This window comes from Syngnathus scovelli, chromosome 11, assembly GCF_024217435.2.
Source record: "Syngnathus scovelli strain Florida chromosome 11, RoL_Ssco_1.2, whole genome shotgun sequence".
Classification (NCBI taxonomy): domain Eukaryota; kingdom Metazoa; phylum Chordata; class Actinopteri; order Syngnathiformes; family Syngnathidae; genus Syngnathus; species Syngnathus scovelli.
Window position 1 is genome coordinate 9,544,031 of NC_090857.1, and position 23,519 is coordinate 9,567,549.

The following is a 23,519-nucleotide window of genomic DNA, read 5'->3' on the forward strand; positions in this document are numbered from 1 at the left end:
TGTCATGAGATTGCCTGTCGGATTACGTTCCGCCTGCAAGCGCGTTGACATCTATGACCTTTTAGGAGTTGTTGGTCTGCAAAGATTGGGGTGTTGAGAGATCAGCAGCGGGTGCTTGTTGTTTCACGCAGGGTCTGACCTCGAGCTTGACCTACTGCTTCACTTTCATCATCTGCCAGGCCTGTTTTTCTGCTTTTTTTATATCCAGGCTGAAAGAAATGCCTCACTTTTTTATCACCTCGACTAATCAGCAAGATTTATTGTTTTGATGGCCGTTTGTCAGTTTGGGAGGCAATATGTCCATCCATCCATCCATCCATCCATCCATCCATCCATCCATCCATCCATCCATCCATCCATCCATCCATCCATCCATCCATCCATCCATCCATCCATCCATCCATCCATCCATCCATCCATCCATCCATCCATCCATCCATCCATCCATCCATCCATCCATCCATCCATCCATCCATCCATCCATCCATCCATCCATCCATCCATCCATCCATCCATCCATCCATCCATCCATCCAACAAATTCAGAAGAGCATGTACACATTTGAGCCAGGCCATAGCAGCTTGTGTTTGCTGTCACTTTTTTTTTTTCTTCTCTCCATGCGTGGCACGAGTAGTTCATTTGGGACCGCCAGGGTCAGATGTGTGCCGCGCCCCAGTCGTAGAGTGTTTTGACAGGAGATGCAGGATGGCCTGGCAAAGAGGAAGGGAGACACTCACTCAGGCAGAAAAGTGGTGGCTCAGGTCGAGGTCGTTTTCATTTTTGATAACAGACATGACGAAGAAGACGCCTCGGCAGGATGCTCGTCGTCCTCTTGTCCGACAGCACTCAGCGCTGCGAGTGCAGCCATTTTCCTGCAGCTGGTGGCAGCGTGTGATTATGTGCTCTACTAAACAACAACTCTGGGTTATGCGGCAGCCTGCTCGTTTGCTGGCCTGCAATGTCGACACACTCTGACACTTGCCACTCACTCGCCTCTCTTGGACACGCCACCTGACAGACATGGTGTCACTATACGAGCACATGCGGACAAATACATTTATTCGGTTTCACGACAATACTATATTTCTAACTTTATGTGCACCGGTGGATAAAAAAGTGAGTCACAAGCAATCTACCTAGCGCTACTGCTACTGCTGGCTTCTTCTATCTTTTTGGTGGCTTAATAAAAGTGTTACACTAAAATATACCGTATGTGGAGTCTTAGAAGCATATACGATTCATGGTTTAATTAAATTGACTAAAAAATGAACCCGAGTCTTGTCTCAGATCATATTTTAACCACCCAGGTATAGTGCCTCTCTTGCAAAGTATTGCAGGAGGAAGGAAGTCAATTTGGCGAAGCCCGTGAGACAAGCCCACTTCAAATCCAAGAGTTTTTTGCACGGTAGCACCAACTGAAGGTGAAGTTGTTGTCTTTTCCTTAAACCCACACTACGCTGTTTAGTGGAAATGTTTTTGGAGCTGTTTTGACACCCCAAGATTTTCCTCTTGAGAAGCAATGGTGTCTGCTCGCAATCACATTTAGCGAGAGTGGGAAGAAGTGAAGCATAAAAACGTACAGATTCAGGCAGCAAGAAAGACATCAGACCTCTCCTCTACTTCTCCGCGTCAGCTAATTCAAGATTCTCATTCATTATTGATGCGTGGGGAGGCATGAATTTATCTGCTTTTCATTCCTCCAGGGCCCAAACTTGCAGCTTCTCTTAACCTTGTTTAGTCGTTGAGTGCCACAGCTCTGTTTTTCCATTTGAGTCCAAACATCTTTTTGTTGTCTGAGCTTTACCGTCGTGATCGTATTTTATGGCAGCCGCCTCTCAAATCAACGAGAAATATAAGAATTCGCGCAGCAGTGCCTTTCATTGGTCTCTATGGTGATGGCAGCGTGGTGCCTGCGAGACAGTGATGGAGTTTCCTTTCATTCTCATCTGTTCAATTTCAACTGCCTATCACAACACGCTGCTATGACTACAGCCTCTTGCAAACATCTCGCCAGATCCACAATCACTCATCACCGTTTCCATGGCCGCATTTGTTTCAATCACTCGCTAGTGTGGTCAATTTGGTAACTCCAGTCCTCAAATGGGTTCTAATGGGATTCTTTACCTTGTTACAGTCATTTCGGGGATACAATTACTTTGTTTGAACAACATTTGCATATACTTGTGTCACGTTCCATTAGGTTGATTAATATGGGCCTCTAGGGGATTTGACGTCGCTATGGTAACCGAGGTCCTTTCAACGTTTAATGTTTGGAGTTCTGTGAAGTGACAGTTTGTGTAAATTTGCCCCCCTTAGTTATATATGATGATGTCATGATGGAACTGTCTTTATGACAGTGGAATTTAATTTAGGCAGAGTAATTCAATGGAAAATTGATATGGTGCTAGCTTGCATGGAGCAACATACAAAGTTGAAAAAAATGACAATACTCAGTGGCATATAATTTTTCCTTGAGGAAAAATAAAAATATTCCATTTAGTTACTCAATGTTTTTATTATGCAGCTTTCATTTCCCTTACTGACCTACTGACCACATGGCATATTTCTCGAACGTGATCTCATGGAGTTTCCCCATATGTTTGTCTCGATAGCTGGACAACTTGGACGAGCAGGCTGCGCAGATCAGAAGAGAACTGGATGGTCGTCTTCAGATGGCCGACCAGATTGCGCGGGTGAGTTTGACGCTATGGGGGAGCTTTGACTTTGTCACATTGCTACTATGTTGTTGAAAAGGTGTGAGCCGACCACCCACAGAAAGTAACGCTCTAATAAAGTCGATATATAAAAACACACTAGGTATGGTGGTATGATTTAAGGAGATCCAAAGAGCTGTATCATAAAAATAAAAAACATTTTCTTACTCTTTACAGGGAGGGAGGTTCCCCAAGTTTGTGTCAAAAGACATGGAAGCCATGTACATCGAGGAGCTCAAGTCTTCAGTCAACCAATTGATGGCCAATCTGGAGAGCATGCCCGTGTCCAAGGGCGGAGAGTTCAAGCTCCAGAAGCTGAAGCGAGGCCACAACACCTCTATCATCGACATGGGCCAGGAGGATGAAAACACGCTGTCTAAATCCGATGTGGTCCTGTCCTTCACTTTAGAGGTAAAATCATTTGAGTGACTCAATTGGTGACTTCCACAGTATTTCTTGTGATATTGATGACCCCCAAATAATGTAAAAAGAAAGCAGCCTTCAAACTGGGGTAGCCCTCAAGAAGGCGTTTTAATGATGCATCCTCTAAATCGGCCAATCAATGTTATCTAAAGCCCATATGGAAAAACATCTTTGCATGTCTCTGCAATACAGTTGTCAGAATCAGGAACCACAAAGCTTCCCTATCTGCTCCAGACTAAGTTTAGAAACAGACAGCAGACTTCTCCAGACATCTGAACAGACGCCGCGTGAATAACAGGCTGACACTTGTCATAAATACCCCTTTACCTGCTCTTTAACGGCAGGTATGAGTCATCTTGTTCTCAGCCTGTCTGAGATTGAGCTGCCGACTCGGAACGAGGAGCCATCGCATCTCGGTCCTCATGATGCAGAGCTATCTCCGCTTAGAGTGCAGCAAGTGCGAGGAGCGACAATTTTTTTTTTTTTTCATGCGGCTCAATGCCGAAGTAGGCGCATCATTGTGATAAACACTAGAAGAAATAAATGTAGAGCAATTCTAACGGCCACATACATATGCATGTTTATGTGTGCATCCGTGTGTGTGGGTGGAAGGGTGACAGTTCCATAGAGGCCAATTATGGCTCTGCAAAGCCCCTTAAATTCCATCTGAAATCATCAACGCATCCAGTTGAAAAACGATTTTATACCCAGATGCACTTTGTATTTTTGTAGAATTGATTTATTGTTCAGAAGAATGTGAGCTCGAATCATCTTCATGATTTGGCAAAAGTATACAGATTTATTTAAGAGACTTCCACCAGGATCAAATTATTATAACGTCTGCCAATTTTGCAGTGTCAGCGTTAACCGCCTCCTAATGTCATTAATAATCATTGTTTATTCACTGGAAAATTTTGAAAAATGTCAAAAAAGGTTGGATATTACTAATTGTTTAACAGAATAGCGCTGCTAAATTAGCAGCAAATCTCCTTGGTAGATGTGATATACTGGTTGGGAGAAAAATACGAATAAGAAAAATACACCGAGCAGATGTTATGACTCCAGAAGGAGCGGCAAGTGGCTTTATTTACTCTTTACTTGGCGTATCTTTGTCCCAAATGACCTGTCTCGCTCAGTTTCTGTCACTTGCTGAAATAATGCTCTCCTTTTTTCCAGGTGTGCTTTCACTATTGTGCTTGGGCATAATATTGCTCATAAACAAACAAGCACAACAATCCAAATCTAAACCTCGGGGGTTATAAATTCAGAATTTTGGTCATAATCGTATTTCCTGTCGCTATGCCTCTTCGAAATCCCCGCAGCATGCAAACAAAAATAATTCATTGATGGCAGGCTGCAAAAAGACACATGGAAAAAAAACATTTGTGCTCAATTTCCTTTTCTGGGTGGCAATTAATTGATTCTCCTGGTCCCATTCGTCTAAACTAGAACACGTGCTTACAGGTGGTGATCATGGAAGTCCAGGGCCTGAAGTCTCTGGCTCCCAACAGGATTGTTTACTGCACCATGGAAGTGGAGGGAGGAGAGAAGCTCCAGACTGACCAAGCTGAAGCATCCAAGCCAACGTGAGCCAACGTGGCGGTCACACATGTCATACAAAAAAAGAAACTCTGACAATCAAAATGGTGCATTATTATAAAATTGGTGCAGATTATTTTCAATCAGGTTTTGTGTTGGATTTAATGATGTGTTTGCACCTTGTGGTGAGGGTATTCTAAGTTAATGTTCTGTGAGGTAATGGGCTTCTGGTAGGTGTTAAAATTCATTTTCTCAAGTCTGTCTTAAGTTGGTCACACCTACCGAGAAGCAGTTTTAGTGTAAGCGATGCATGACAGAATGAGCTTTGCCCTCACACACCCAAAAAAATAAAAAGAGGTTGCAGCATCCAAAGCAATATCTTGCTACTAAAAATGTCCGCAACAAAAAACGACAATTTGAAATGCAATGTCGGGGTCACTCTATTATCCCTTTTAAACCGAAATGGATTACCTGATTTGAGCAAGTCTCTGGCATCCTTCTGTTCTGCAGCCACTAAGTCACTTTGTGTGACAAGGTGAGTGTTGATTGTCATTTTCAAATCCTGCCAAATTCAGCTTTTGAGGTGTCTGGCATAAAAACAACAGAATATATTTAGCGCAAGCATCAGGAAGATGGAATATTAGGGTCCGTGTGTGTCTATAAACAATAAACTGTCTGATTTTTTTAATTTTTTTTTAATTGTGCAATTATGTTGCAAATTGATGGCTCCGGCGTCAAATATTTTTATGAACCGATTTAATTTCCTATTTGAGTTCTACTGCAAAGGCGAGAGGAACAAAAGTGAAACCTTCTCCCATACCGCAGTTCATAATGTTCCAAGGTGATGAAGTCTCTGGTGTTGTGGGGTGTCATGGAAACTGACCTCCGGAGTCTTCTGTCTTTCAGCTGGGGGACCCAAGGGGACTTCACCACCACACACCCTCTGCCTGCTGTCAAGGTGAAACTGTTCACCGAAAGCACCGGCGTGCTGGCGTTGGAGGACAAAGAGTTGGGCAGGGTAACGCCTTTGTTTCTCTTAAAACCAAACATGTATGCGCAAAGATGGAGATGTCTTTGTTGCTGTGTTTTGATCGACCGCTGAAACCTTAAAACTCAGTTTGCAGATTTCCGCATTGCACATATAATAGAGGTTCTCCAACTTTTTGGATCGACACGTAACACTCAGGTGATTTTATTTTCAAACCAAGTGTACCCATAAATGCCATGGGATTGAAAATTCTGTCAATTTTTTTGGGGAAAAAAAAATACAATAGCAAAAATGTATACAATTTTTTTTAGTCATTCATTTTCAATTCATAAGTAAATTCAACATTATGAGATTAAAGTAATAATTTTCAAGGAAAATTTTAATTATTACAAGACATTATTTCAGTGTAATTATAACAATGCGCACTGTTCTAATCATACGAAAATCAATCTTTATATTTCCAAGATGACATCCTCGTCATAAGAATTAAATTCAGTTGAACAAGGGGAAAAATGTCACAATTTCATAGAATATTAAAAATAGGCCTCACAATACTGCACTTATTATTCTGGAAAAAAACATCAACAACAACAGTCTTCTCCTTGGTGCCACAAGTAGGTTGTCAAGGTCGCCCTTGTAATGACACCAATGCTCTTGTGCTTCTTTCAAGCCACTCTATCTACCTTTCAAGGGTAAATTAGTGTGTAGCGGTCCTTCGGGAAAGCTAGCAATGTGGTGATATATTGCCGATTACTCGACGGTCCCAGAAGCAGAGATGACCTTGGTAGCATCAAGGCCTTGTGATCTCCCACTGCAGCAGCACTAGCAGGAAGGAAGTCAGACTTCCTCAAAGCTCTTTAATGCACCAAAGAGAGATTAGACGGAGGCAGCGGGAAACGTTAGCCTGTTTTTTTTGCCTCCCTTCCTTTCAGTCGTTCACTTACGAAACAAGCGTCAGACAGGACAAAGAAAACGTTCATGACTCGGTTTTTGATTTGCTTAAAATGCAGGTTGTCTTGCATCCGACTCCCAACAGTCCCAAACAGTCTGAGCTCCATAAGATGACCTTGACCAAGGCCTGCCCCGACCAAGACCTCAGGATCAAACTGGCCATTCGCATGGATAAACCTCAAAACATGAAACATTGCGGGTAAGAAAGACTGCGGGTTCTGCCATGCCGTCCTGGTATAGACTTCTTAGCCCGTTGGCCTCGTTTCTCGGCAAGTACTGCGGAAAAAATACTGGGAAGTATACAACACCCTCTGGTGGACCCCACAGTGAACTTTTTTTCCCCATCGCTTGGCTGATATGTTCCACAATGATCAAGGGCAAAAAGCCAGCTCTTTGTAAAAATATGGTATATGTCGTATTGAGGCCCTTCTTTTGTTTTCGTGTCTGAATGTTCTGGCAGGTATCTGTGGGCTTTTGGGAAGAATGTCTGGAAGCGCTGGAAGAAACGTTTCTTTGTTCTTGTGCAAGTGAGTTTTTTATTTTAGATCTTTCTTGCTTGAATAAACAATATGCACTTCAAATTTTGAGTATCATAGTGAGTGATATTATTATTCTCTCACGTAGCAAAATGCTCTACCAAAATATTTTTATTTCATTTATATTTAAAGGGACCAATTAATTTTACAATACAGTTCATGGTGTTTAAAAACACTAGAGAATTATTTGTCATTTTTGTTTCTTAGGTCAGCCAGTACACATTCGCCATGTGCAGCTACAGAGAGAAGAAATCCGAACCACAAGAGCTTCTCCAGCTGGACGGCTACACGGTGGACTACAGTGACCCGCAGCCAGGTAAGTGAACATCAGCCCCCCTGAAATTTTATTCTTCAATTCAGAGGCTGAAAGCTTGATTTGTCACTCTTGTGTCAGGCTTGGATGGCGGAAGGGCTTTCTTCAACGCAGTGAAGGAGGGCGACACTGTGATCTTCGCCAGCGATGACGAGCAGGACCGCATCCTGTGGGTGCAGGCCATGTATCGCGCCACCGGCCAGTCCCACAAGCCCGTCCCGCCCACTCAGGTCCAGAAACTTAACTCCAAAGGGGGTGCCTCGGCCCAAATGGACGCTCCCATCTCTCAGTTCTGTAAGTAGGCCGGAGTGCGCCGCGCTGATGTAGACCGTAGCTAGTTTCCATTCACGACGCAATGACGGCTCATGAATGTCTCACGCTCATGCGCGCCACACTTGCGCTCACAAACGTGCTGGTAGAACTAACACACAAGCACGCACACACACACGTACACAAACACACGCCTTGACCTGACACGGATTGGACCGGCGATTATTCACTCCCAAAGGTGCCAACCCAACAGGCTCTCCCATCAGCTCACAAGCAACGACCAACTTAGGAAAGATATGTCATTCGAGCTGACGTCAGCGTGTCCCCGCTCAGGTTCCAAACCGTAGGCCAGTTTTATTCACTACCCAGATGTGTTTTATAGAGTACACCCGCCCCAAGGTAAGATTGCAGTCGTGTGGCATCCGTCGCCAATTCTGTTTTTGATGTCTCTTGTTTTCCCCCCAAGCAAATCTACATTGAACTGCAAAAGGTTTTCATAAAAACCTTTCTTATTACTCTCAATTGGTGAAATAATTAGTCATAGATCCTGCTATTCAGTATAAAATAAGAATCTTTTATAGCATATTAAAAACGAAACTTCTTGGCATTCTTTAAACCCAGCTCCCAGATAACAAAAGACATCCACAATAATAAAGCCCCTCTTCTCTTTTAACCACATAACTGCCTTCAAATTGCATTCAAATTGGCCTAAATTGGCTCAGCTCCTCCGAACCCTATCACATAAATTCTATGTTGTTTCTCCATTGGTTTCTTTGTCCAGTATGTGATCGTTCTTGTGGTTAGTTGACTCCTTTGACGCCAGCTGTCGCCATTCAAAGCCTCGCCACAGTGACACAACCTCACCAATCCCTCGCCCCCCGCCCCCCAACCCTGAAACATTGTGGCACACTGCGCAAACATGTTTCACCCCCCTGGTGGTCTTGAATGGCACTGGGATCATAATGTACATTGCCCTCCTGACTCCGCTGCAGTGCAAAACAACAGTCCTGGCTAGGGTCTGATTGGACTTTTGAAATCCCCCCCCAAAAAAAAAAACAACTAGTAAACCCTTAGCCTTGAGATATGCCTTCCGAGTCAAGTAAGGAACTGTACTATTCTTTTCCTTTTAATTGTGCTTGCTATTTTATGTGTGTACAGGGACCTTGAGTGCCTTGAAAGGTGCCTTACAAATAAAATGTATTATTATTATTATTATTACTGGACATCATCTATTAATAAAATGACAAAATATATTTTTTAATAAAATATAACAAATATGCTCAATAGGAAATGTGGCCCTATGAGGCGACTTTGAAATTGTTAAATAAATATTGTTGCATTTATATCAGCAAGACCAGCAGATTACACTGGCAATGCAAAAAAAAAAAAAAAAGGCAAAAAAATAGACATGGCAATGCAAAAAAAAAAAAAAAAAAGAATCATATACATTTAGAAATACAAGAGTAGATTTTTGCTGTTATTAGGCCAGCAGAGAATGCCCGGACATAGTAGCACCTCATTGACCTTTCCACGGCCTTCCTCGAGACAGGTACGTTTTGCCACTTTAAAAGAAAATGGTGCAGTACCTAATCCGTAGCTCTCCACTCTTAAGTACCGGCCTAAAACGGACAACAAAACACTACAGTGGAGTGACGGGGATGCTAAACGCTCTCTTCCTTCTCTCCTCCTCTATCGCCTCAGCGTCCTTTGTCACACGTCGTCCTCACATGTACTCACAAGCCACGAGGTCTCGTGTCGGTATCGGTTTTGTTGTTGTTATTGTTGTTGTTGTTGTTGTTGTTGTTTTTTTCTCAGTTGTGTTTTCTTCTTCATGCTTTGCCTGTCTACCCTTCTTCAGTAATGCCGCTAGCTGCTCGGTCAGTCAGGGTCTCTCGTGATTGCTCTCCTCCAGCCTTGTTGCTAGTCTTTATGTTATTCTGGTTTGTCCCTTCTTACCCTGCTGTCTTCTAGCTGGACTCAAGGGTAAGTGCTTCCCTGTAGCCGGCACAGCTCAGATAATCCCCGCCGATTATCTGACAAATGCAACGCTCTTTCTTTCTGCCCTCTCTCTCTCTCTCTCTCTCTCTCTCTCTCTCTCTCTCTCTCTCTCTCTCTCTCTCTCTCTCTCTCTCTCTCTCTCTCTTTCTCTTCTTCCTGCTTTCTCCTCCCTCTGCTTCTTCTTCATGTCTCGCTTCATGTCTTTAGATCTTAGTTGAGAACTTTTTTACTTTTTTTTTCTCCCCCCCCTTTTTTTGACAACCTCCACTTGAGGATTAAATTATAGAAGCATCCATTAGTGCCAGTATAGGATGCATGTCTTTATTCTAAGAACGTTTTATTTATTTTATTCTTTTTGCTTAGTACTTGGTTACAGTGGATATGATAGTTGTTCCTGCATAATTGCCTTCTCTCCTTGCTCACATTGGTAACCCGATCCCTCAAGAGTAAAGCAATTTGATGACTAGAGGGAAGACGGATTGGCTTGAAATATGAAATATTCGCATGAATTATTAATAAGAGCTGGAAACAAATCTTTAATATCATCTTGAGGGAACATGGAAAATTCATTTGATGCAAGGTATATGTGACAACGTGCTTTACTATTGAGGGCTCAATTTGCTCAGAGACCATGTTTTGCTTCTTCTTGCCTTAACGAGAGTTGGCAACTATGTATGCGGAGTATTCTGAATGCCAAAGACAAGGAGTAGCTAATGCCGCCCCTTCTTCCGATGAAATACTCCGGAACTCCCCCCTCCTCCTGCAGTAGACGGGCCTGTACACGTCAAGACAAGCCCAGTGGTAACGCCTCCAGAAAGCCAAGATCCCATTTAGCATTTGGTTTGCCTGAATCGGAGGACACTTTTGTCCTGTGTTCGTTTAGTTTCTGCCAATTCAGGAGTTTCCATTCATCACCCCCTTCCCCTCATCTCCCAGAGAATGAATGATAGAGTTCTGCCTATGTTGGCTTCATGCTATTTACCCATACTTGCACTAAACTGCTACCCTGTTAGAGTTCTTTGGTAGTGACATGCCTGATAGTCTGCTCGGTAGATGACTATGAACACACTGCAACACATTCCAGTATTGTCAACTTGCAAATGCGTAGAGAGAGAAAGAGAATTAAAGGGGAATGCAATTCAAAAAGATCAAATCTGAACACCTGGGAATGCATGGCGTGTAAAATTCACACCGTTTGTTCTCCAAGCATGTGCTCATTTTCTTGCAAACGTACTGGCTTATATTCTTGCTGTTATTCTTTGTAAAATGGAATTGTGCCATGGTGTTGAGCGAGCTCAGTGCACTTACTCACTATTCGAAATAAAGGACATATAGGCCAGACACCTTCTGCTCACACTTGTCTCACTTGCCCAACACCCTGCAATATTGCCTCTTGATAACTGGGCCATGAGTAACCCTTTCCTTTTTCCTCTATTTTGTCTTATTGTCCACTTTCCTGGTTGTCTTTTCAACCCTTATATCTATCAGTGTCCTCCATCCTCACTTTGTGTTGTCACACTCCATATGTTCACATTAGCTCACTTGTCCTAACACTCTGACGTCCTCGTGCACATTTTGACTTGTCGCCTCGCAGGTTTTTCCTCCTTAGATTAGGGGTTAACCGTAATTGTCTTTAGTCCCCCCCCCCCCCTTCCCGTTGGAGAGTGTCTCCGAATGCCAATTGAGCCCTCCCCCCCTCGCAGACCCCATCAGCCTTTCCCAACTGGAGGTTGACAGATGTCCCCTTTGCTCTCTCCTGGCCCGGCCCCCGAATTAGGCCAGCCCATTCCACCCCACAACCCTCCTGAGCCATCATCACCTTGTCTGTGTGTCACGGACCTGACACCTGTCACTCACACATAGGATATGACCACGATATGCGCTCACAGCCACTTCATTAAGTACATCTGCACAATCAAATGAGATCAAATGCAAGAGCTGTATCCATACATATCAATGATTTATCTGAATTAGCACCTGTATATATTTTTTTTCATTGAAGACATCCAAAAGTGTGCATTGTTGTTTATCCTATGTAGGCCGACCCTGCCATTAGCTAACTATGAGTATAAAATGCATTTCGACTCTCACCCAAAGTCAGTTCCAGTCTACTCGCGTTTTTAATGACTCGATGGAGATAATGTAGCCTGAGAAATGAAGGATGGCAAAAAAAAAAAGTGCTAACAAATGAGAAATGACAATACTCACGAAAAGTTAATGGGTTCTCTCTTGGCCCAAAGTTTTGCGGAAATTGTTTTCTTTGTTTTTCCTGTCAATTTTTAATTGGCAAGCTACTTCCTGATTTAGACAGCAAATGGACATGTTCTCAACATTCAGAATAAATGGAATTACTTTTTTACATTCGTCAGCAGACTGCTCCTTTTTACTCAAATGGAGGAAATTGAAAATATATTTCTCGATCCACATTTAGATTCCAAAAGTAATACTAATTCTATGTACAATATATTGCCCTATTGTAGAATTATTATTATTGATACAGTCTTTATTTGAACTCATTAGATTGTGCAAGTACACAAATGCTGTGCTGTGACTTTTCACCGAGTAGGATTTCAATTACAGATTGAATGATCAGTCATCAGCCATGCTCATTTCAATTTCACTCAAACAGTCTCCTCATTGGCTTTGACACTGAGAAGATTGATAGCTAACTAGTTCAACTCAAACTATGCTGCTTTTTCCTCTGTGGCATCCAGAGACACTTCTTTGATATAGCTGAGTTTATACGTAGGTGGCAAACAACAAATAGGAATGGCAGAATCTATTGACAACATTGATGGGAAGATTTTTTTCTTTTATTTTTAAGGACATCATGTAAACCATCAGAGACTGTGACACTGCATGCACATTCAACGGAAGCGCTTGTCGCTCCTAACTTAGCTTGAGCTCTCCCACCGATAAAGTCAGATCTCTTTACGCTGTCTGACACAATGCAAGTTGACAATGTTAATGTTTATAATTTGCCCTTAGAAGAACCCCCCTCCCCTTCACCAGCAACAACAAATTTAGATCTTCCCTAATGTTTCTGTGTCATGTCCAAGACTTAGTGTGCGCCTCACTGACATCCTCTCCTCTGAACCGTGTGCTTCTTCCTGTGCTGTTGGCTGGATAGATGCTGACAGAGCTCAGAAACATGGCATGGATGAGTTTATCTCGGCTAACCCCTGTAGCTTTGACCACGCCTCGCTTTTTGAGATGGTGCAGCGGCTCACCTTGGACCACAGGCTCAACGACACCTTCTGCTGCTTGGTGAGCTCCTCGACTGAACTGACTGTATTTCTTTTGGGTGGGTTGCTGACTGCCCTTTGTGCCCTGCAGGGATGGTTCAGCCCAGGCCAAGTGTTTGTCTTGGACGAATACTGTGCCAGGAACGGTGTCCGAGGTTGCCACAGGCATCTGTGTTACTTGCGTGACCTGCTGGAACGGGCGGAGAGTGGTGCCATTATCGACCCCACGCTTCTGCACTACAGCTTTGCGTTTTGTGCCTCCCACGTACACGGGAACAGGTGTGCACAAATCTCTGTCTTTCAATTTTCTTCAATTCTTGACAGGCACGCAGTTCGTTAAAAAAAAGAAAAAAAGAAATGCTGTAGCACAAGGACGAGGAAAGCAATCATCACATCAGTTATTTTATGTCACATTTATTATTTTTTTGTGTGTGTTGTTTGATTTTTGCTTCTATGTTGATTTTAAGCATTGGTTCTATTCACAGGACTATAATGTGTTTTTTGTGGGTTATTTTGACGCATTTATGGTGTGAAAAATTTAATTTATGGAGTCTATTGTCTAAGCTTCTTAAATAAGAACATTTTCATCCTGTGTTATGGACAGTTACCGTATGCGACTATATGCATAGTGAGTACGTTATATAAAGCAATTCAGCTTAATTCCCTTATTGCCACCTCACCCACTTACGTATCTAAGCACTGAGCCATATAATTATTGAAGCAACTATTACTATGAAGCAGTACAAGATTACAGTAATCTTTAGTGTAGAATAAAAATAATCATATTATGAAAATGTTGCATTTAATCACGAGGTCACAAGAGTAATATAAGTGCTCTGGGTTGAAATTTACATTTCTAACCTAATTCACCACATTTCTTTCGTCAGTAAATCAAGTCTGTCTTTTTCCCTATTGACCAAACAATAGCCCGCAAAAAACACATTACAGCTCCATAAATACAGTCGCTGTATTTGCTTTAATTTTTTGTTGTTAACCATTTGCATATCTCTACGTGTTTCCTTGTTTTTTCTTTGTGTTCTTTTCTTTCTGTCCTCTGTTGCCCTAGTTTCTTACTGTCCATATTATTCATCCTCCCATGCGTCCATTAAAGTCAGAGAGGGCCGCAGTTACTGGGGGCCGCTGGGCTACGAGGCCCTATTGAGCCCAAAGAGCTCCCAAAGGCCAAATCCTGTCTCGAAACGAGCACGCATCCTATTCAAGTTTAGAAAGAGAAAGGATTCCAAAGTCTCTCAAGAGTTCAACAGGTGAGACATTATCATCAGAGGTGCGTGGAGTTGACAAAAGTCGTACCCAAGCAAGAGCAGTTAGCAACATAAGAATCAAGTAAAAATTAAAAGTAATCCTCTGAGTAGGTATTCATTGAAATACTCGAGTACTGAGTCATTAGTGAGTAACATCTGCTATCTACCAGTCATTAATCAGAGGTCAAATAGACAAAAATATTAAATAGGAATGGGCCGCTTCAAATATTGCCCAAGAATATTACCAACCACAACAATGAGAAAAAGGCTGAGGCAAGCAGATACAAAAAAAAAGTAGTGAGCAGAATGTAGGTCAACGTAATCGGGTTAAAAGCCGTGTTGCATATTGATAAAAGTACTCAAAAGTAAAACGGATGTTGCGTTAAATTTTTACTCTGACAAATGCAATCTATCCAAGAAGTTACTTACTCGTAGTTCATCTGGAAAAGACCTGCGGGCTTTTCACATATACAGCAATGGGTGTGTGAATGTGTGTGTGTATTGCTCTTCAAATGTGTTTGCGTGATTCTCACAGGCCAGACGGGTTGAGCACCGTCAAAGTGGACGAGAAGGAGCGATTTGAAGACATCAAGGAGCGGTTGCGTGTGATATTGGAAAACCAGATTGTAAATTTCAGGTGACATACACACTAATACACGCACTTTGAATATGACTTTCAAATCAATATGAACATCTCTCCTCATCCCCTCCGTGTAGATATTGTTTCCCCTTTGGCCGTCCAGAAGGTGCACTGAAGGCCACCTTATCTTTGCTGGAAAGGGTTTGTTCCAATTTGAAATACTCGTTCATAAATAGAATACTTACCAATCCATAATTATGCTTTATTAATCCCAATAATTCTCATTAGGAGTATCGTTATCAATAGTGGTCACACACTCCCTCTAGTGGTAGGCAAAAAAAGGCCTAAGTAAAATTTAGTTGTATTTAACGTTTTCAGTCTAATACCGTTCCATTAAATGTTTTACATTTTTCATATCTAAGCATTGTGAAAGTTCAATCCACGCATAAGGTTAAAGTGGCTCTTAAAAGTATTTTATGGGCTTGAACCTTTCTTCTCAAGGGCCTCATTTGATATAAAAAAATTGTCAAATGGGTCCAGTCATTTGTAGATGAGGTTTTATGTAGAAGTAAATGTGCTTTTTTTTTTTTTTTTTTCTACTGTGGTAATGAAATAATTTGTCATTTGCTAACCCTAACCCATTTATTCATAATGTTATGACAATGAATGAACCAATTAGTTAATAAACTAAATAGCGAAATGTTAAATGAATTTTAAAATGAAGCAATCAATTTGAGCAATATTACAAGACCCCTGTGGTGAGCCAAATTAATGAACGGAGCAGGCCGTATATGGACCCCTGTGCCATACTTTGCCCACACTTATAATAGCTGACATAAGTGTACCTAATAAAATGCACTGTCTGTGATATTAGACCAAGTGAATGGACATCAGCAGGTCACACGATTCTCTTTAACTATGACCCGGCCTCAGGTCCTGATGAAGGACATTGTGACACCCGTCCCTCCAGAGGAAGTTAAAGGAGTCATCCGCAGATGTTTGGAGCAGGCCGCCAACCTCAACTACCAACGCATTAAAGAATATGCTAAAATTGAAGGTAATCAAAACATCTTCTCTTTGGGGGATTATGACTGTTAATGTATCCAAAGTGGCACGTTTAGTAATTGTTTTGGATGACAGAAGAAACGTTTCTATTTTTATATCATAGATTCCACACTAAGTTGATCCAACCCCTTCTAACTGTTTTTGTTTCTCATTGAATCCGCACTAATGTACTTTGCAAATTAATCGACATTCAATTTGATGTTTTAGGTAAACAGAAATATTAAGTTGATGATGTGGAACATGAATGTATGTTTTTTTGTATATTTTTAATCAAAGACAAATTAACTATATATATATAATGTGTTTTGTTGATGATTGTCAATATCTTTTCTTTATGATGATGCTAATGTATTTGTGTTTGTGTTTGATGTACTAAAATTGTGTGGAACTGCAGAATATGCACTCTTATCCACATCTGCACCAAAATATAAAAGTTTTTTTTAATTTGTAGTTCTAGAGCCTGAAGTCACAGACTGACTGATTTAATTAGCTGACTATTGTTTTCATAAACGTTAACAAAATACAGCATTAGATGAATATAATGATAATTCAAACGTCACTGCCCGCATTAAAAAAAAAAAAAAATCAGATTTTTGCAGATTTTGTCATGGTTGTAAATTTAAACAAATGTGAAATGGCAGTATACTGTAAAAGAGTTGGAACCGTTAAGAGACCAAACAATAAACTACATTTATTCCTTACATATTTATTTTATTTCATCGGCCGATTAATCGGTTATCGGAATTTCTCGCTGCCAAATATTGTAATCGTAATCTGTTTTTTACCGGTCAGTTCTTCTATACTAGACCAACTGCAATGTAAACACAGTCTACTTGGCACAAGAGCAACAAAAGAGAGTCCACTTGTCTTTCCGCCCTCTTTTGTCCCAGATGATGTCTCTCTCACTCGCTGTCTCAGTGCAATAACTCTCTCCTTTGTTTCAGGCCCGCTTTAGCTCTGTGCTGTTCTATAGTACAACTTGCCCTTTGTGTAGAGGTGTGTGTGAGTAAAAATGCATTCAACTCCTCCCTCCAAAAAAGCCCTCAAATCTGTCCAAGCTGATATCTGTCGTTGTGGTGACTCCTCGACAATGTGGACATGGCGGTCCTCTCTGAGTCACAGCTCCCAAAGGAATCACCTCTACTAACACCACCCCCGAAGTCCTCTCAACCCTCCCTTAACACCCCCCGTGCCCCTGCTGCCTGAAAATCCCAGCAGCTCTCCTGCCACCTCTGTCTCCCGCTATCCTCCCTGTCGACTCTGCTTACTTCTCCTCTCCCACACGGTTGCTTGGTGAACTATCGGGTGACGTTTTGTAAAGTGGGATGCTGGGATTGATCGGCTCCAAGCCAGCATCCGCCACCTTGCATGTGCTTTGAGACGTCATCTCGATTCACTCGCAGGCACTTTGCGTGGCGTGAAAAAGCAATGATGTCGTGTGTGGCAGTGGGTGGAGTCATGCTCCAAGAACCAAGCAGCAAAGTGGCAATGCAACCAGGCAGTGGGGTTGTGAATATATGATTGACATGTAGACCGCTCAATAGCTGCTTGAACAGTGAAAGAAAATCCCGGCAGCGACGTTACGATACAGCTTGTGATGGATGAATCTTACAATAGGGAACTTATGGGGGAAAAAAATCAGATAATGGAAAGGGAACTAATTTTGTTACTCTACTTAATTAGATTTTCCATTTGCAGATCTGTACTTTAATTTAACAGTTTTTTTTTTTTTTTAAATGAAGGTCTCATGGAGTCAAATGTATTTCTCGGAATCAATGTTACTTGAAGTTGGCTGAGCACATCATTTTAGCATCTCATAATTCAGTCATAATAATTACAGAGAACTTTTGACTTGCACGCCTGCCGTTTTGCCGGATTGCGTAACCATAAAATATCCTGCCAACAAGTCGATACGCACTTGATAGATTTTTGCAGATGTTTTTTTTTTCTGCATCGAGAAATTATAGCAGCATCATATATAAACGACAATAGTGACAAATCGTTTTTTATTCTGTATTCCAGTGCATTTGAGGGTATGCACTTTAGCGTGTGAGTACTTTATCCCTCACAAGCCTGACGGTCTTGCCACCCCACTGCACACTGCCGCTGTTTCATGCCTCGAAAAGAACTGCTCAGTGTGCTAAAAAGATATTAAGGAGAGACAGCCTTACTATCTTGCTCTGCTCTGTCAGCTGACCTCCCGCTGTCTTCATGAGGCGTCTCTTATTTTTTTTGCAATTACCCCGAGAACATTTGACTCTCGGTCTCACCCGGACAACCGTCCTCCCATCAGCTTGGCGCCTCCAACATCCCCTCGTCTGACCCCTGCCTCTTGCATGCCCCGATCCTTTTTTTTTGTAGGAAAAAAGAGGGAAATGTTTGAGCACCCTGTCTTCTGCTTGGCGTCTCAAGTGATGGATTTAACCATCCGTGAGTACCTTCACCCCCAAACCCTCACACCTCATACCCTGCTCGGCCTTCCCTCTCTCTGCCATGCGTATTGATTTATCTGTTTGCTTTTATGTGTGAGACTGAGTGTCCAAAAGAAGCAGTCGGGAGATCCGAGCAGCACCACAGAATCAGCCATTTTTGTTTCAATTCGAACCATCTGCTTGGGGTGGATATGAATGAGCAGTCTGGTCTGTGAGCTTCTTTCTTTTGGTTTCAATGCACATTCCTTTGACTTGAATGCATTTTTACATTGCTTACATTGATATCTCCTCCAGTCATGTGGTCTGATCATGTGTCAAGTGATGTGCCGTGCCCAACAGGTAGGCTTGGGACAATTGGGGCTTGTGGACATCAATGGAAGCGCTTTGTTTGTCCTAATTTGATCTTTGGCCAGTCGCTCAGTGTGTCCTGTCTGATCCCGCCAGATGTCTTAATGTGTGTCTTAATGAGCTTTTTGTGCGTATGTTAACAAGCATCTTACCACTTTTTTCATTCACAGGTTACGTTATAGCGTCTCTGTTGTGATGATGTTTGTGACCTGTCTGTTGCCCTAGACTCTTACTTGCTGGAGCTGAAGCCCTCATATTATCAGATGGGGGCCGAGACCTTCCCTATGAACCCCCCCCCCCTCCCCGAAAACAGCTAACTTAGCATTCTAATTCTAAATATCTGTTCATCTTCTCTCTCCCACATTTCGCGCTGAAGTTGAGAAAGGTCAAAAGGATCAGAAGGATCCAGGTGAACTCATGTTTTGTTTCTGGCTTAGAAACATAGTTATAGTCTAAACTGCACACACAAACAGTGGACCCCCGCTATTCGCAAGGGATTTCAACAGAGATGTCACATGACTAGCAAAAATCCACATATAATTTTATTGCCTTGGGTGGGGAAATCTACTTAATTTCCCCTCCTCCAAAATGTGGGGAAATGTGAACAAAAAATAAATCACCCCAAAATATAAAATATTGAAAAAAATCTGTAAATCCATGTATATGCCGAACCACGAGTATGTGAGGGTCCACTGTGTAATATAAACAATATACATGCACATATACAGAGTACACAATACACATGCCAGACATGTATTTAATACGGTATACTGAATTATGTATACAAAACATATACTTGCATGCTTTGAGTAGTTAATTGATGTGTAGCTTCTTCTTCCTCAAAGTATATTATAAAAACGGATAATATACTGCACTATATGCATGTTTATGGTATGAACACTCAAACTGGCCCTAGCCTAACCAATTCACATTCAAATGACTTTATATCTCATTTTACTACTAGCATTAATAATGCAAAAATAAATCAAATAATGTCATTCACTGTCAAAGCAACGGCGTATTCTCCAAATCAATTAATATTTTTTGTTGACAGCATCAATTGCGGTTTAACCACAGCAAATATAATAAATATAAGTCATTAATTTATGTAGTTTAATGCAATGGAGACACTTGTAGTGAAGGCTTTTAAATTCGTTTTGGAGATATAGTATTAAACATAGATGGACGTAAATGTTTGATCAATAGACTGTAAATTACAAAAAAAAGTTTCCCTCAATTGGATGTTCTTAAGGGGCCTGAGTTACATGTGTGTGTTTGTGTGTTTGTGTATGTGTTCTCATTTGAGTTACATGTTAACTTCATGGTGTACATCATTCCACTGTGAGACTGTCATGCCATCCGCCTCCGCAATGAATAAGCATGCCATTTGAAGCTGTTTGCAAAATATAAACCTAAAGTTGCCTCTTTTGATGTCGAGGTCAAGTAATACCAATACTAAAAAAAAAAATTGTATGACTGGGTACTTGAAGCAGCTCCAAATACAACCGCTTCATCAATGCAATGTGCATTTTTCTATATGTGACATTGCACTTCCATTTTGCGTGTCGACTTCACACGAGCTTGACACCTTGTCAACGTCACGTGTTGCTTTTTAACCCGCAGCCCTACATGCACTCAAAGTGAGAACATCCTTCTATTTGGAATAAATATCAAGCGCTTAGTTTATTGTCCTGAAAAGGTCTTATCTTAGTCACAGAAGTCCCTTTCACCCTCAGTATTTTGTTCTGTGCTTGACTAACCACCCTTCCTTCACCCTCATCGTTCTGTCTCAGAGAATGCGGGCCGCTTAGTCACCCCCGCCAAAAAGCTGGAAGAAACCATTCGCCTGGCCGAGTTAGTCATCGAGGTCCTTCAACAGAACCAGGAGCACCACGCCGAGGTGGGTGAGACGCTCCTCAAAACACTCTAATCCCCGGGCGCTTATCTCCATGAGTCTTGAATGAGTCTGCGATAAGCAAAACTGCTTCCATCCATGTGTTGCTAAAAAAAAAAAAAAAAGTCATTCTTTGAGATGAATTTAAGATTTAAAAAAAAAAAAAAAAAAAAGACTACAGCAGCATCCAAGCAAGTGGTGTCCAAAATGCAGTCAGGAGAATCTTTGCCACCAATTGCACATTTTTGTTGGCCTCCCATACGTAGACTCTTTCATTGTTCTTTTAATTTTATTTTGACTTTTTTTTGTTTGTTAATTTTTAGAGTGGGTTTGTTAGATTTTATTATTTTATTTTTAATGCTTTGTTTTAGTTAGAATTCTATTAATTTTCATATAATGTATTTGTTGTGTGCATGATTCGTAAAAAGGTCACTATTGCGTAGTAAAGTTAAGAAAACTGCAATTACCAACCGTCTGCCTGACCTTCCTTACGGTCGTACAGTGATGCCAAAAGAAATGTTTAAATTAACTCGTGTATGAAATTAATGGGAAAAGATGAAACTTATTTTCTAATATATCTATACATAATAATATATATTTTTTTATCTTTTTAAGGAAATGCTATTGTTATGTTAACTAATTATTATTACATTTTGTTTTAGTGATTTCAATAGTTGTCATTACCTAGAATGCTCCTACATCGTCTTTACCCAACAAATCAAGCGGATGTGAGAAAAAGTTCAAATGATAAAAAATAGTACACATTTTCTTCACACAACCGATAAAACAAACCAAAGTTGAATTCTGCAAGACTTAACAATTTATATTTTAATATTTCCTACTTTAATTATTTTTGTATGTGGCAACAAGTGGAAAAAATTTAGCATCTGTAAACTCTTAGTATTCAAAAAACAAAGTTTGCTTCACCGGCAACAGCGGCCATAGAAAAAAAAAAAAAAAGCATGACGACCCGGTGTCATCCATACCAATATGCAGATCTAGCAGATTTATTGTATCTCTCTGAATATGCTCGACAGGCGGCAGTCACAAGCTCTGCAGATCAAGCGGTACAGTATTTTGATTTTTTAACCCCCCCTCTCCTCCTTTCAGTCCTTGTCACGCACAAAAAAAAAAGCCAATAAGAGAAGCTTGCACAACATGACTGTGATCATAGCGCATGTTCATCGGGCCATAAAGAGCTTTCCTTGCTCTCCCAACAGCATGCTGAACCGGTATGAACGAGTATGCTCCATGTGAACCTCCGACTTTAATCCGCCATAAATGTGTTTCTTCTCCATCTGACGATTAATGTCCGCTCCTGTCCAAGCATTCTTCCCCACTAAGCTCCTCCTTCTCCATCACCCCCCCTGCTGTCTAAGTTTACCACACGCACAAAAAAACCCTGCCTCAAAAAAACAAAACAAAAAAAACAATCTTTCTCATCTTCCTGTGTTCTCACTGTGATTGATGCCTGTCCATGTAGGGAAAAGAGGTACGTAATAAAAACACTGGAATGAGTTATGTGCATGTCCCCTCTGGACTGATTGCGTTGACTGTAGAGAGGCCCGTACTCACTCTTGGCTTACCACCTTTGAGTATTCCCCACCTTTGGAAACTGGAATCCCGCCTTCTTGTTTTTCCACAAAAATGGTAGAGGAGAGTTTGTTTGCTGCTTGTGTCTCCCACTAGCGCTTGTTTTAGCTCTCAGCGGTGGGTAAGTGGATAGATAGGTAAGTAGGAGTGCCATGAAAGATCTCAAGGCATCTTAGAGCCCGAATGGAAGGTCCGACTTTGCTAACCGGAGATGCTGTGCGCCGAATTGAAGGATCCGAGGATGATGACGACGTGCATGTAATGAGCGCCATTCACATGGCGAGGGATTCGAGGTTTTTGTTTGTCGCCGATTTGAATGGTGGCACAGCTCATCTTTTCTCAGCTTGGCAGCAAAGCATGCAGGGAAGTGGCACATCTGCATGAGTAAAAAGTGCCAAATCTGCAAGATATCCACAAAGTGGAGGAAGGCTCCAATCTTATCGACACAACACACATTCACACACACATCCGGAAGCATGGAACGGCCAATGTGGAGTAAACAATTTCAACAAATACATCCGAATGCATGTTCAAACGTATTTGCCAGTCCACTTTGGCAGTTCCGCGCTTTCGTACGAACGCTTACATACCTTGACTAAGCATGTTGTTTAACAAGCATGGAGCATCTCACTAACACTGTCCTACTGAGAGGTGTTTTGTCCAATCACTACTAACTATATAATCATATAACACCTCTTAGTACAGTACGATGAAAAGCTACAGTGGACTTTTACACTGCCGCAAATTACTATCACAATAAACACTGTCCTGCCACATGTTTGCATTTTGCTATTCAACAAATCACCATGATTATAAGGCGCACTGTCGGCTTTTGAGAAAATTGGAGGTTTGTAGGTGCGCCTTATAGTGCGGAAAATACGGTACATTAAAACAGGTCAATTTGGGAAGAGCAAAATGTGATTAGGTTGATTGTATACTGAATGCAAAATTGCCAGAGCTTATTTAGGTACTTTTGACACGGGCTACACATCTACATCCAAGTCGAGTATCTGTTAGTAATATGTTGAATAGGATTCAGGAAGTTTCCTTCTTCACAAGTAGTGTGCCTGATTGTTTTTCCCCTTTGCCCTCCCTCCTTGTGTCCCATTTCACCTTCTTCCCGTTTTCCTCTGACTTTCTCTGCAGGCCTTTGCATGGTGGACTGACCTCATGGTGGAGCACGCCGAAAACTTCCTGGCCCTCTACGCCATCGACATGGACGCCGCTCTGGAGATCCAGTCGCCCGAGAGCTGGGACAGCTTTCCGCTGTTTCAACTTCTCAACGATTTCCTGCGAACAGACTGTAAGAGTTTTGGATTGCATATAAGTATATACTGTATATGGCCATTTTTTCGACTGAAAGACTTT

General features: G+C 41.6%; 1 protein-coding gene and 1 long non-coding RNA gene across 17 annotated transcripts in view; one reads left to right on the top strand and one right to left on the bottom strand.

The window, feature by feature from the left end:
• Positions 1 to 23,519, top strand: part of cadpsb (Ca2+-dependent activator protein for secretion b) — a 50,289-nt gene that overhangs the window by 17,203 nt on the left and 9,567 nt on the right. For 2 of the 16 annotated variants that reach the window (XM_049734051.2, XM_049734040.2), the window contains exons 4-21: positions 2,613 to 2,693; positions 2,892 to 3,125; positions 4,602 to 4,723; positions 5,583 to 5,694; positions 6,675 to 6,814; positions 7,076 to 7,142; positions 7,359 to 7,467; positions 7,546 to 7,758; positions 9,706 to 9,717; positions 12,863 to 12,999; positions 13,069 to 13,256; positions 14,775 to 14,876; positions 14,957 to 15,020; positions 15,753 to 15,876; positions 18,246 to 18,314; positions 20,458 to 20,564; positions 21,596 to 21,625; positions 23,298 to 23,454. In XM_049734051.2, coding sequence (XP_049590008.1) covers positions 2,613 to 2,693; positions 2,892 to 3,125; positions 4,602 to 4,723; positions 5,583 to 5,694; positions 6,675 to 6,814; positions 7,076 to 7,142; positions 7,359 to 7,467; positions 7,546 to 7,758; positions 9,706 to 9,717; positions 12,863 to 12,999; positions 13,069 to 13,256; positions 14,775 to 14,876; positions 14,957 to 15,020; positions 15,753 to 15,876; positions 18,246 to 18,314; positions 20,458 to 20,564; positions 21,596 to 21,625; positions 23,298 to 23,454 — 2,068 coding nt within the window. Of the gene's footprint in view, positions 1 to 2,612; positions 2,694 to 2,891; positions 3,126 to 4,601; positions 4,724 to 5,582; positions 5,695 to 6,674; positions 6,815 to 7,075; positions 7,143 to 7,358; positions 7,468 to 7,545; positions 7,759 to 9,705; positions 9,718 to 12,862; positions 13,000 to 13,068; positions 13,257 to 14,774; positions 14,877 to 14,956; positions 15,021 to 15,752; positions 15,877 to 18,245; positions 18,315 to 19,040; positions 19,074 to 20,457; positions 20,565 to 21,595; positions 21,626 to 23,297; positions 23,455 to 23,519 lie in introns of all 16 variants that reach the window. The other 14 variants (XM_049734052.2, XM_049734042.2, XM_049734053.2 and 11 more) reach the window with 10 other exon arrangements.
• Positions 414 to 5,635, bottom strand: LOC125977513 (uncharacterized). The gene is made up of 3 exons (XR_007484655.2): positions 5,497 to 5,635; positions 5,148 to 5,263; positions 414 to 710 (listed from the first exon to the last, which is right to left on the bottom strand). It is a non-coding gene; the product is annotated as an uncharacterized lncRNA (long non-coding RNA).